Raw genomic sequence first — 13,259 nt, forward strand, 5'->3', positions numbered from 1 at the left:
AGAATTACAAACCCATATTGGCCAAACACCAATAACCAGAATCGGATCAGTGCATCCCGACCAGAAATGTCCAAAAATTATTCAATACCCTGCCTTTCTGAATGACAAATGCATCGACTGAACTGTTAAATCGTGCCGCTACTGAAGTCGTTGAAATTCTGAACACACAGAAAGGAAGCGTCGATGTAGGTTGATTAAAAATCATTCTGCCAAGGGCACCGTATGGGCTCTAAAGCATGTGACATTTGGTCTAGACTGAAAGACAATTGGTAAGGCTAACCTTTAGCAGGGAAACTACCTTTAGTTGCATACAATTAAATAAAACTCTGAAACAAGCATTGATTGTATAGTCTAGTCCCTTCTCCTATAGCTGGCACACACACATCTGATTCCCTCACAGAGCCATAAGGTTAATCACTTATGACTAAATGTCACCTGTTTAAAATGGGACCTACTTGGAAAAACATCAGCAGAGACAGTGAATGAGAAATGCTTTCCCATGAGTGAGGGGTGAGGAAGATACTTAACTCCCAGTTGCTCTTTAAAAACTGCTCATTAGCCAAAAGCAGACAAATGATGTGCAAATGTAGAAAGTATTTCTGCAAATGAAAAATCTATTGACATAACACTAAAGACTTAACCCTGTTTGTATTTGTTAAAACATTTTTTTTATTATTTGGATAAAGTCAAAGGTAGTCATCAGTTTTTTTTTTACACTTCTTTTGTTAAAGATAAAGTGGGTAACTTAAATAAAATAACTTTTTATCACATTTGCTTGAACTGTAGCTAGTAGTACAGACATAATCTACAAAAAAATCTGGTTCCTCTGCCTCCTCCAGCGCTCTTTATGACATTTTTAAAGATTTCACCATGCCCAAAGAAAAATAACCAATCAGAATGATTCAAAATGAGAAAGTTTGCTCTGGCCGGTGCTTGGTTTTGGCTCGACTGCTTTCAACATAGCGGCCGGGTCACAAACTTTCTCATTTTACAGCCAAACAGTACACTAACATATGTTTCTGAAAACATCTGGAGGAGAGAAATAGGCATTACAGTAACAGAAGGTTGTTTTCCTTCAAGCGCGGTGGAATGCCATTCTAATATCTTACCTCTCGCCAGCACATGAATGCATCATAATTTAGAAATACATAAACTTCAACAAGACTGCATTTTCATGCAAAAATAAGGTAGTGAAATTTGGGGGAAAAAAAATAAAACAAGACATTGAATATTTTACTGGACTGAATTTCCAAGGTAAAGCATGTCTCGAATTATTGCAAATTAATTTTCATCTTGTACTGAAATGACACATTTAACAAAAAACATGATTGTTTGGAGCAGTAATATCCAGAATATGTTAAAAAAAATTAAAAGAACAGCCAGTCAACAATTTCTTTCAATAGAACACTGCTACAGTATACATGTTAATATGTGTTTGCTTGAGTGTAAGCATTGCACACGTATGGATGGCAGCTGTTGAGAAAGTGAGACAGGATCAGGGCAGCTTGTACGGTCAAGGCTCATTAAAGACCTATCGAGAAGCCCTTTCCCATCAGATCCTCCACAGAGCTTTTCATCGGCTACATTACGCGACCCACGGCAAGGTCACAGGGTTACATTTTGAACGGAGTGCAACACTTAAAGGCTCTGGATGGATGGTAATGCTACAAGGCACCATTGCCACATGGGTCGTAATAGACACAGTTGATTTATATTTCTGCCTTGGGAACTGGAAAAACTGGACAAACACAGGATTTATCGACAAAAATACTGCAGACCAACACTTCTACATACATCTCTAGTTGGGGTGTGAAAAAATCTTTTACTTTTATAAAAAAAAAAATTGTACGATTTTGAAATTGATTTTGAAATGTCAGAATCAATATATTTGCTTCATTTGAGTCTATACAGAGGTAAAAGGAAGTTACCGCTTTTATTGTAGTAGTCTGAGTAATGTGACATCATATCCGTTCCGTATCTGTCAACGAAAACAAACCGCAGTCGGCCGCAGCGAGCCAAAATGAAAAACTAGAAAAAAGCGGAGGTTCCACATGGATACGACCTGAAACCTCACATTTCAAATCCAAAGTGGTAAACACTACACATACAGTAAAGTATGGTACACACCATGGCTAAAGCATGCAGCTCTAGCCATGGAAAAAAAAATATTGCCTGACAATGACTGATATATTTGACTTCAGGACATCTCTGACTACATACCTGCTGAAAATCAAACATTTTTACTCTGTAATTTTAGATATTTTCCAAAGTAAATGTCCCTAGAATTGTATGATTCAACTTTTTCCCACGATCTAATGTTAAAAAAGTTAACAAAAATCGCTATAAATCGTAATATCGAATCGGAATTCTTGTAGAATCGCAATACTTAAAAATTGCAATACATATCGAATCGGCACCCAAGTAACGAGTATCGTGATAGTATCGAATCGGGAGATAGGTGTATCATCCCAACCCTAATCTCTAGTGAGGCCAAATGCATCACACATTATTGCTTCCACCTACATCGGACTTCGATCGAGACTTTCCCAGCTCTTTGCCTCACATACAGGAACTGAGGACTGTACACTCAGGCTCAGTTTCATGCTTAATATCGTCAAATAAAAACCATCAGAGAACGACTCTTTTCATTGAATACATCAAATGTCCCCCAAAAATGTGTCACGACTGAAAAATGCTTCACTCAGAAATCACTTAACTGAATCTCTGTTAGACACTTGTGGCGACAGTGCATTTAAAGCATTTTGAATGAAATAGAGGAGAGGTTTTCACACAGAAGACCGATATGATTGATTTGTACTCATTAATGCATGGTCACAGGAAAGAAATGTCACTAAATGATTCACAGCTTGTGTTCTGCACTGCAAATTTGATCTGAAGTGTGGATGATTCGGTTTCATATTTAGGATATAAAGGGATTTATGTACAGGCATGCATTTGTGCAAGTGCATACTGAAGAAATGTGTGTATCCATACCTGGAAGTAGGTGAACTGAGAGTGGTAGAGGTCAGGGTAGATGTGCAGTGTGGTGCCCACCACCAGCAGAGATTCAAACTTGTGCAGAGAGGAGCTGATGTAGCCGGTGAAGCCCAGACACCAGATTTTCAGAAGAGCTTCCAGGTCGAATAACACAGTGAAGGCAACCTGAGATGGAATGGAGGAAATGTCAATCAGGGTTGATGTTTACTCCCTGCCACCACAAATCCCTCCCAACAATAAGCTATTCTACAACAGTTATAGATTACAACAAATGTGACGGAGAGGTGCAAAAAAAAACCTCGGTCAATCAATCAATTTTAAAAAGGGAATAAATTATTGAAAAGGATGGTAAAGAGATATAGAAGAAGAAAAAAGAAAAAGATATTAGCCTCACATGCATTCCAAAGACAAAGTTAAATGGAATTAAGATTCACATTATAATATAATCAGTAAAAAACTCATTATCAGTATGCAATTTACAGAGATAATCCATAAGGGAAAACATTGGGGAGATAAAAACAAACCTTTTAACAGCTTTCTTAAATTGTTCTGGTGACAACTTTAAAATATGAGATGGCAGAGCGTTCCATATCACTGAACCTCGATAAATAAACAATATATATAGGAGTACTTCACACTATTACCTCGAATTCTTTTTCTCGTATGTCCCCACGGTGGAGTAAATCCTTGATGAATTGCAGTAAATGGAGACCAGATTTACCAACAGCAAAACTATATCAAAACATCGGTTTACAAACTCTCACACAAGTATAATCCAAGTGTCGTTTAACCAGTCGTATGAGCACTACTACCCAAACCCATGCATCTTCGCTAAATTCGTACTATTTACAAAACTTATGCTTGGATTTTTGACATAGTCTGTTGTTAAATCTGGCACCTCCATTTACTTTGTCTGTTCACCATGGAGGCATGTGAGAAAATAGAATCAAGAATTCAAGGTAACATGCGGTGAGTTAATTGATACACAAATGGTAATTTTAAGGGTGAAGAATTCCTTTAATGTAGGTAAGAAATTCCTTCAAAGGAACAGTGTGTAACATTAAGGGGGATCTATTGGCAGAAATGGATAATATTAATAAGTATGTTTTCTTTAGGGTATAATCGCCTGAAAATAAGAGTTGTTGTGTTTTCATTAGCTTACAATAAGCTGTTTATATCTATATAGGGAGCTTGTCCTCTCCACGGAGTCCGCCATGTTGCACTGCCATGTTTCTACAGTAGCCCAGAACAGACAAACCAAACAATGTTAGCTTTTCCTGCTTGATCCGGAGTCGATAATGTTACTCGCTGCCGCCGTCGCCACCGCTCTCTCTTGCTTCACCACTCACTTCCCACGTACACACACACTCTAAGCACTGGCTCTGCTCCAAATGACCAATGCTACTCTTACAACTGGCTCTAGATAGGGTCATTCGCGTTTTCACCAATCCCATCCCTGTTAAGCTTTTATTATAGATAGACGGACAAGATATTGACAGTCATGAAAAGAAGGATTGAGAAAATATTGGTGGTCAGCTAGTGGTGGAATGTAACTAAGCACCTTTACTCAAGTACTGTGCTTACCTGTAGGTACAATGTACAGTTTCTTTACTCTTCTATTGTACTAAATTTCAGAGGGAAACATTGTACTTCTCATGCTACTACATTTATTTGACAGCTATAGTTACTTGTAACTTTGCAGATTATGATTAAACATACAAAATACATGTTCAATCTATAAAATGATGCCTTGTTACAGATTAAACTACCCAATAGGATACAGTAGCTCAGCCTCCACCAGCTACCTCACTAAAATGCAGTATACAGGTAATGAAAGAAGTTTGACAACTTTAGGTTCTAACATAAGACATTGCCAAGTTGCGTTATGGGAAATGCAGGGTCTTGTGTTTTCTAAGCTTGACCCACAGTGGGGACTAAACATCAGGATATCTTGTTCTCTGCTGCATCGATTTTGACCTTTCCGTTTTAAATCTGTCTCATGCTAGTCCAGAAACTTTATGTGCAATGCTAAATCCTTGGAGGACTCCTTTAAGTAAAGCATCTGAATGCTTCTACCACCAGTGACTTCAGTAGGGGGAAATACAGTAAGAAGGAGAGCATAAAATTGGCACCTCACCAATAAAACATGTATTTCTCCATTTAAGTCTAAACCCAGTGCCTCCATTTCCTATTTTCCCTCCACAGACTTCACACAGATTGGAACAAATCTGCGGATCGATGGCTGTATGATATGGATGGAGGGAGTGAGAGAAGGTAATATTGTGTCTGTTTTTTTTTTTCCTTCGCTTTTCTTATCTCCTCCATTCAGCTGTGTGTGAGAGGCAGAGGTATGAAGGGGACGGGGGAGGCGGGCACACTCGCCGTCTTTGTCGGCACTTTACCACCTGCATACTGATGACATCAAACCCGCATGACACATACAGTACAGAGTCGTGTGCATGTGTGTAAGCTTTAAAACAAAAATGAGTAAAATTTAAAGAGAAAATATACAAAAACAAATATAAATTGATCAATTAATTCACACAAATGAAATGTCTTATGCCCATTATCGAATGATAATAAATATTCAGCTGTATGGATTATAAACTGGTTAATATCCCTAATGGCTTCATGCATAATGTGAGTGGACAGGTTAATATCATGAGGCACTGGGATTATGCCAGATTAAATCCATATTAATAACCGACCATGACATTACCACATTCCAAAGAACCAAAACCCACATATGTGTCATTTAACAGTCTTTTAATAAAAGATGATCTCATACTGTTTTTATCTAATCATACAAATTAAAAACAAAGCTGTAAATAAAAGCCTTGGTCAAAAGGCTTGTATTAATGTTAAAAGGGTGTGAGGTGGACATTTGGTGTAAGAAGGAAATGGAAAAAAAAAAAAAAAAAACACAAACAAATAAAACATCTCACCTCTGCCAGGTAAAACTCATCATAGTGCCTGCGGTAGTTCTCGCCTTTATAGTAGTTGCTAGCAGCAACGATGACGTCCACAGCGACCATGCTCAAGATGAACATGTGGAACACAGACGACCGCATCAGTTGCTGTGGAAACAGAGCAGTGTCCATTATTGCAATCAATGTAAATTGCACACAACAGGCGATGAGGAATGAAGAAGTGCAGAGAAAACCAACGGCCATTTTCAATTCGTTTCCCATTTGAACTTGATCAAATTCCGGTTTATGAACATGAGCCAGGAATACCATGATAATAAAGTACAGCATTATCTGAGATAAATCATTTCCAGTCGGATTGACGGTTAGAAATCAGGCACAAGACAGACAGACAGGAAGATAGGTAAAATATAATGTACCTCTGAGCTAGACTGAATTATTCGTAAAAAAGGCTAAGGAAGCAGGGGTGATAAGATTTCTGAACTCACATCTGCTTTCCCTCAGTTTATATATCAGTATATATAAATTATATATATATATATACACTCACCGGCCACTTTATTAGGTACAAGGTGTACCTAATAAAGGGGCCGGTGCTAGTACCGGGTGGTCTTCTGCTGCTGTAGCCCATCTGCTTCAAGGTTGGACGTGTTGTGCGTTCAGAGATGGTATTCTGCATACCTTGGTTGTAACGAGTGGTTATTTGAGTTACTGTTGCCTTTCTATCATCTCGAACCACTCTGCCCATTCTCCTCTGACCTCTGACATCACAACAAGACATTTCCGTCCACACAACTGCCGCTCACTGGATATTTTGTCTTTTTCGGACCATTCTCTGTAAACCCTAGAGATGGTTGTGCGTGAAAATCCCAGTAGATCATCAGTTTTTGAAATACTCAGACCAGCCCGTCTGGCACCAACAACCATGCCACGTTCAAAGTCACTTAAATCCCCTTTCTTCCCCATTCTGATGCTCGGTTTGAACTTCAGCAAGTCGTCTTCACCACGTCTAGATGCCTAAATGCATTGAGATGCTGCTATGTGATTGGCTGATTAGCTATTTGTGTTAACAAGCAATTGAACAGGTGTGCCTTATAAAGTGGCCGGTGAGTGTATATTAGGGCTGTCAAAGTTAACGTGTTAACACAAATTCATTTTAACGCCACTGATATCTTTAACGCATTACAACTTGCGATTTTTAGGTTGTAGCAAGCTCAGTTTTAAAGCTAGAGTGCAGATACTGGTATCATATGAAACTAAAAACATCTAAGGAATCATTGGTACCAACCATGCCTTACTAGCTTGTTGCGATGAAGGTTAAATAACGCTCCAAACTTACACTAAATTTTGGCGAGGATAAACTGGCATGGCCATTTTCGAAGGGGTGACTTGACCTCTGACATCAAGATCTGTGAATGAAAATGGGTTCTATGGGTACCCACGAGTCTCCCCTTTACAGACATGCCCACTTTATGATAATCACATGCAGTTTGGGGCAAGTCATAGTCAAGTCAGCACACTGACACACTGACAGCTGTTGTTGCATGTTGGGCTGCAGTTTACCATGTTATGATTTGAGCATATTTTGTATGCTAAATGCAGTACCTGTGAGGGTTTCTGGACAATATTTGTCATTGTTAATTGATTTTCAATAATAATAATAATATATACATACATTTGCATAAAGCAAGCATATTTGCCCACAGACTGGAACACAGATGATTACTGTCAGAGTTCTTTGCTTTTTGAGGTGCCAACTGTGGACTATACTGTATATTAAGAGGAAACAGGCAAAGAGGGCCAGCAGCTAAACTGCAGCAAATTCAAAGCAATCAGGAGCCTTTCATTGGTTGCTGGGAGAAACATCCACCCAGACAGCAGAATCAGTGTGTATTCAGACAGCCGGAAACAAGGAAGGAAAGGGGCAATAAATGTATGTTATTTCCTGTGGGAATAGCAGTGGCATTGAACGCCTACAACAATATCACACAATAGAAACAATCATGACTTAAAAGAATGTGAGGGGAAACTAACCCCCCCAAAAAAAGTCGGACGAAACATGCACTCCTCATTTAGACAAACACCGTTAACTGTGCGTTCCTTTGGAGACAATATGACAGATGTGATCACAGCCCTGAACTGCATGTATGTGGCATAATGAACAGCTTGTGAGTGGGTAGAATAGCTCACCCTAAAAAAAGACTTGCATGTGAGACTGGTAATAGGAAGGATTGAAAAAGTGAAAAAAAAAAAATGAGAGGAAGACTTTAAGACAGATGAAGAGTGTTTGCAGCATTGCTGGAAAGATCAAATTCGCCCCAGGAAAACGGGACCACTGCCATCCACCCTCCTACACACAAATACACTTAGTTACAAACTCAGTACAGTACAAACTCTTTAAACTGTGGAAAGTCTGAGCTGCAATCGGTGCTTTGAAAACAAGTGACGATGATGGAATTAGTAGATAAAACTATCTGTTGGAACTTTGAACTTGAGTAAATGATGTATTGCTGTTTTAAAGAACTAAAAAAAGTGTAAAAATAAATCATACTTTGTGACAAACGGAGAGACCAGAGATCGAGAGAATGTCTTCATCAAAAAAATAGCAGCATTTAAACATATGAAATTACTTTTGTTTGCATTTACCTGACAAGGACATCTTATGGTCATGATTATAATGACAAGGGTAAGGGCAGAGCAAGTAGCATGATTGTTATAGCACTGTAAAATGTAATTGAGAGGAGGTTGGGGTGAATGCTTGGGTCAATAAACTGTGTGACTTTGACATGGAAGACTACTGTCGGCATCCCATCTCCTACCTGTCCACATTAGTTTATTTTAAACCTGATCTTCCCCTAACCGTAACATAGTAAATGTAGCTGCCTAACTGAACCGTTACCATAGGAGTGGCAAATCAGGAAGCGTTCATATACAGTAAATTATTTTCTGTAACAGTCACTTCTAAAGGCTTTGGAAGGTACTGTCAAACAATGTCATCCTGCTAATAGGGGCGCCAGATATGAAAACAGCCATATGGGTTGTTTGGAGGGTAATGACAAACAATCTATTGTGTGGTTCAGATTGAAGGACTTGTTAGTTTTTAGACCTTGACAGAGGGCATTTTTGTAAAGTGAGCACTACTAGTCAACCACCATTTCTTCAAAGGACTGTTTGAGGGTTAAGAGTTGGTGTTAAAGTTAAGGTTAGAACGTGTGAATGAATTCAAAATTCAGAGCATATCTAGTGCCTCCACACGGCTCTCATCATGGCGAAGGCTGAGCTGGCGGCTTGCAGCTAACGGTGCTAACGGTGCTAATGGCGCTAACAGTGCAAACAACGGCAACAGTGCAACAGAGCTAACAGTGTTTACCTGAGCGGGAACCGTAGGGTGGGTGCTACGCTTCAGCGTTATCAGCTGTAACTGCCGTATGTGCGCAGTGTAGAGCGGCGGCCGTGAGCTACCCAGTGGGGCACGCTCACATGCACAGAGTACATGTAAAGAGGAGCTCAGATTACGACACACTTCTTTCTCTGCTCAGGTAGACATTACTCCTCTATATCTTTATATGGCAAATAGTTGTTTGATGCTATATTAATGCTCTGGTTGTATCGTATAGAGAACCTTTAACCCTGCCTGAGCATCCCAGGCTAGCCAAGTCTGTAGCATCTTTTAAATTTACTTCTTAAGACACAGAAATCCTTTTTCCTAGTTTTTATGGGGTACTTTTGTTTTGCTCTTATAACTTTGTGTTACTCTTGTATTTTCTGCTCTTATCTTGTCTTAAATTATTAGCTTGTTATTGAACACAACATTCTATTTTAGTCACAAATGTGAATTCTTGCCATCTTCTAAGCTCGACTGATAGCCCAGACCGATAGAGCTGCTAGTCTTTGGTTGGAGTGTTTTTGCAGAACATGCACACATGCAGCCCGCTCTCCAAACACACACAGTGGTTAGGCTCCCTGACAGAGATTGGACGTGACAAAGCAGTTTGACATTTCCAGCAACCAGACGGTCTCCCCCACGGGTGTTTTTGGCTGAACGGAGTTGTGTGCGTGTGATAGTGTGTGTTTGTGTGCGTGAGGTGGGGGGGGGGGGGGGGGGGGAGCCAGAGAGATGGAGGCAAACTGACAGAGAACAGAAAGTACATGCTTATGCGTATGAAACGTTTTTTCTCAAGGTCTTGACTTTGCCCGTATTCTCTGTCAGCTTTTGGGAATCACGGGGCTAAGAGAAGCTGGAGAGCACTGTGCATCTGTGACCTCTGTCATATGGAGATACAGTCTGCCCATCCAGCTCTGCCACAGAATCACTTTTTAATCTTTCCCTCACATTCCTCTTTTTTCCCCCCAAATCGGCTAAAGATGTGCCTCCATGTCGTTCCCAAAGGCAAAATGGCCCAGCCCTCCCGACGCAGCTGATGGCACTCCATATACGGCCTCAAGATGTCAGAATCAATTTAACAGCATCAAATGTGGGACAAGATGGCTCTCCCCTGCCGTTCGATGTTTCTGAGCTTGTATGTCTCTGAAATCCTTTCACACACGTTTGATGGATGCTATTTATTTGTGTCGCCTCTGGCTGGGTGCAGGTGTTCACTGTACACAGGCACAAGCATGCACACACACAAGGACACGCTGAAGTCAAGTTCTGCAAGCAGAAGCCGCACATTAAGTTGCGGCTTTTGCATTTAGCCAGGAAACATCATTCGCATCATTCCGTCTGATAGCAAATGAAACACTTAATTTCTAACACATGACACAGTACATTCTGGAAAAATACAGCCCGTACTCAGCTCTCATTTGCTTGACTGCAACAGAATGTACAAGACAGAAATTATGTATGCAAATAGTGTTGCAGATAAAAAGACATCAGTTCAAGTGGCATGCAAATTGGTGTTTGGGGAAACAGTGCTTTCCCTGCAGTAGAAAAAAAAAATGAAAAACAACATTAAAAATAAGAAGAAATAAACAACACACATTTCCCTTTTCATCAAGCCCTCTGGCTTCTTGTCAGGGTGCTTGTGTTTTTTTATCACCCAATTTATGCCCAGTCAATTTAAACAGTAAAGCAAAGCCTCACTCTCTAAAAGGCTGTCTGGTCAGCGTGACATAAACTGCAATCTCACAGAAGAGGCAGGACAACTTCCAGCTGTGCTCATGAGAGACGTCCACATGGATATGACTTGAATCTTCACATTATAAATCCAAAGTGGTAAACACTACACATAAAGTATGGAGACACTTTAGGTTTCACACATTGCCAGGAAAAGACATCATGGCTAAAGCTGCATGCTTACTCTGTCATGGACTGGAAACGTTATTGTATTGCGGTAACATGCGGTCAAGCAACTGTAGTGCACCAATATACTGACATTGATGTTGAATGCATTCAAACAGCCCCGATGGAGCTGACCGTGGATGCATAAAGAGAACGGAGTTGACAGGAAAAGCTAGCGACGGATTTGGCGAAGTTAGCGGAAGTATACACGGGTGACTACGTCCGATTTTCAAAATAAGGTGTTAACAAAGGGAACTGTATATATACAACATACATATATGGAAATAAGATTGATTGGATTGGATTCAGAAGTATAAAATATAACATATCCCTTATAAATTAAAAAAATAAAATACCACTAATTTGTGAGGGAAATGTTTATTCTTTGATTTTTGGGATGCTGGAAAAAATGTAATAAATAATGCCTGACAATGACTGATATATTTGACTTCAGGACACCTTTGACTACATAAATGCTGAAAATCAAACATTTTAATGTATTAATTTAGATATTTTTCAAAGTAAAAGTCCCCATATATATATATATATATATATATATATATATGCATCACACCTGGAGCATGTCCAGTGGCTGCAACTGTAACACAACCACGACAGAGACTGACAGACCAATGACTGCTTCCTCGTGCTCCGTCTGTTCACTCAGACTGCCAAGGAGGACAAATGCTCTTTCCGCTGGTACATGAGACAGAGTGTAGCACATGTGCACATAGCTGGCAGGATATAACAGTATTCACACAGGAATTGTCACCCAACAGACGTGGCCATGTTCTGGCACTGTCTCCTGCTACAGTCTTCTCTCTCCTGTTTACTGAGATTAAGAAGAAACTGAGTGGGATTACAGACTGCTTCACTTGACTTATCTCTCAAGTCTCCTCACTGGCATTTGTTGACGATGAATAAACATGTTTGAGTGAGTGATGATAGTGATGATAATCAAGGCCCTTTTTCACAGTATAGTACAGTATACAACTGAACAAAACTGAAAGATGTAGAGCAGGTATTTTAATTCAGAAGTCCATTGTCAAACTGGTGAACATCACAGTTAACCCCTTAACAATCAGACGCCGGCGATTATTCTGTGTTTCAGAGATGGTAACGGGCTCAGTCTTAAAATTACAGTGAAGATACCGGTATCATATGAAACTAAAAAACCTAAGGAATCCATTGCTACCAACAATGACATGCTAGCTTGTCGCGAAAGAGGTTAAATAGCGCTCCAAACTTATGCTAAATTTTGGCGAGGAAAAACTGGCATGGCCATTTCCAAAGGAGTCCCTTGACCTCTGACCTCAAGATATGTGAATGTAAATGGGTTCTATGGGTACCCACAAGTCTCCCCTTTACAGACATGCCCACTTTATGATAATCACATTGGGCAAAAATCATGCAGTTGTTTACATGCAGTACAAAAGTGTTATTTTTGCCTATTCTAAAAAGCATACTTGGGTCCCTAAACAGTCTTGGAGTTACATAAATTTGATGTTAGTCCCCATAGTAGCCATTTCGTTTTATTGAGACCATTTTTTTTAAACTTGAACTCACTGTATAAAATTACCTGTTGTGACCTCTAGGATAATCACAGCCTCATTAAACTTTACAGCAACAAACCAGAGACCTAAAGCATTCAGAGGATGGATGGCTGTCCTAGGTAGATTAACAAGAAGGGGGTTTCTGATCAGTTTCCAGAACAGAAGTGCTCTCCATCCAATCGCTGAAAAATGCAATACTTGCAGAAATCTCCAATTCTATGGTGTTTTTCCAAGGTGTTGGTGTCTTAATGAGGTATTTTGGAGGGATTGTTGATATTTTTTTATCAATTCTTAAGTGGTAAAAAATGGTTAGATTTAGCACCAAATCTGTGTAACAAATGGTATCAACCCAAAAATCGCTTTAACAACTTGAGGCACAGAACATGGGAATGGTCATCACAAACTTATATCATAATGTTCTAAGCCCTTATACACTTTCAACATTTATTTTAATGAATCAATTCATTCATTCATGTTTATTTCTTATAAATGACTAGAACA

At 39.6% G+C, this 13,259-nt stretch overlaps 1 protein-coding gene across 18 annotated transcripts in view; it reads right to left on the reverse strand.

Annotated features, from left to right (window-relative positions):
- nalcn (sodium leak channel, non-selective) overlaps window positions 1-13,259 on the reverse strand; it is a 100,848-nt gene that overhangs the window by 53,168 nt on the left and 34,421 nt on the right. For all 18 annotated transcript variants that reach the window (XR_005209559.1, XM_037789655.1, XM_037789656.1 and 15 more), the window contains 2 exons: window positions 5,943-6,074; window positions 2,995-3,162 (listed from right to left, as the gene is read on the reverse strand). Coding sequence is in view for 17 of the 18 variants with exons in the window: in XM_037789655.1 (XP_037645583.1) it covers window positions 2,995-3,162; window positions 5,943-6,074 (300 nt within the window). In the remaining variant the exon portion in view is untranslated. The remainder of the gene's footprint in view (window positions 1-2,994; window positions 3,163-5,942; window positions 6,075-13,259) is intronic.

Source organism: Sebastes umbrosus, chromosome 13, assembly GCF_015220745.1.
Source record: "Sebastes umbrosus isolate fSebUmb1 chromosome 13, fSebUmb1.pri, whole genome shotgun sequence".
Lineage (NCBI taxonomy): Eukaryota > Metazoa > Chordata > Actinopteri > Perciformes > Sebastidae > Sebastes > Sebastes umbrosus.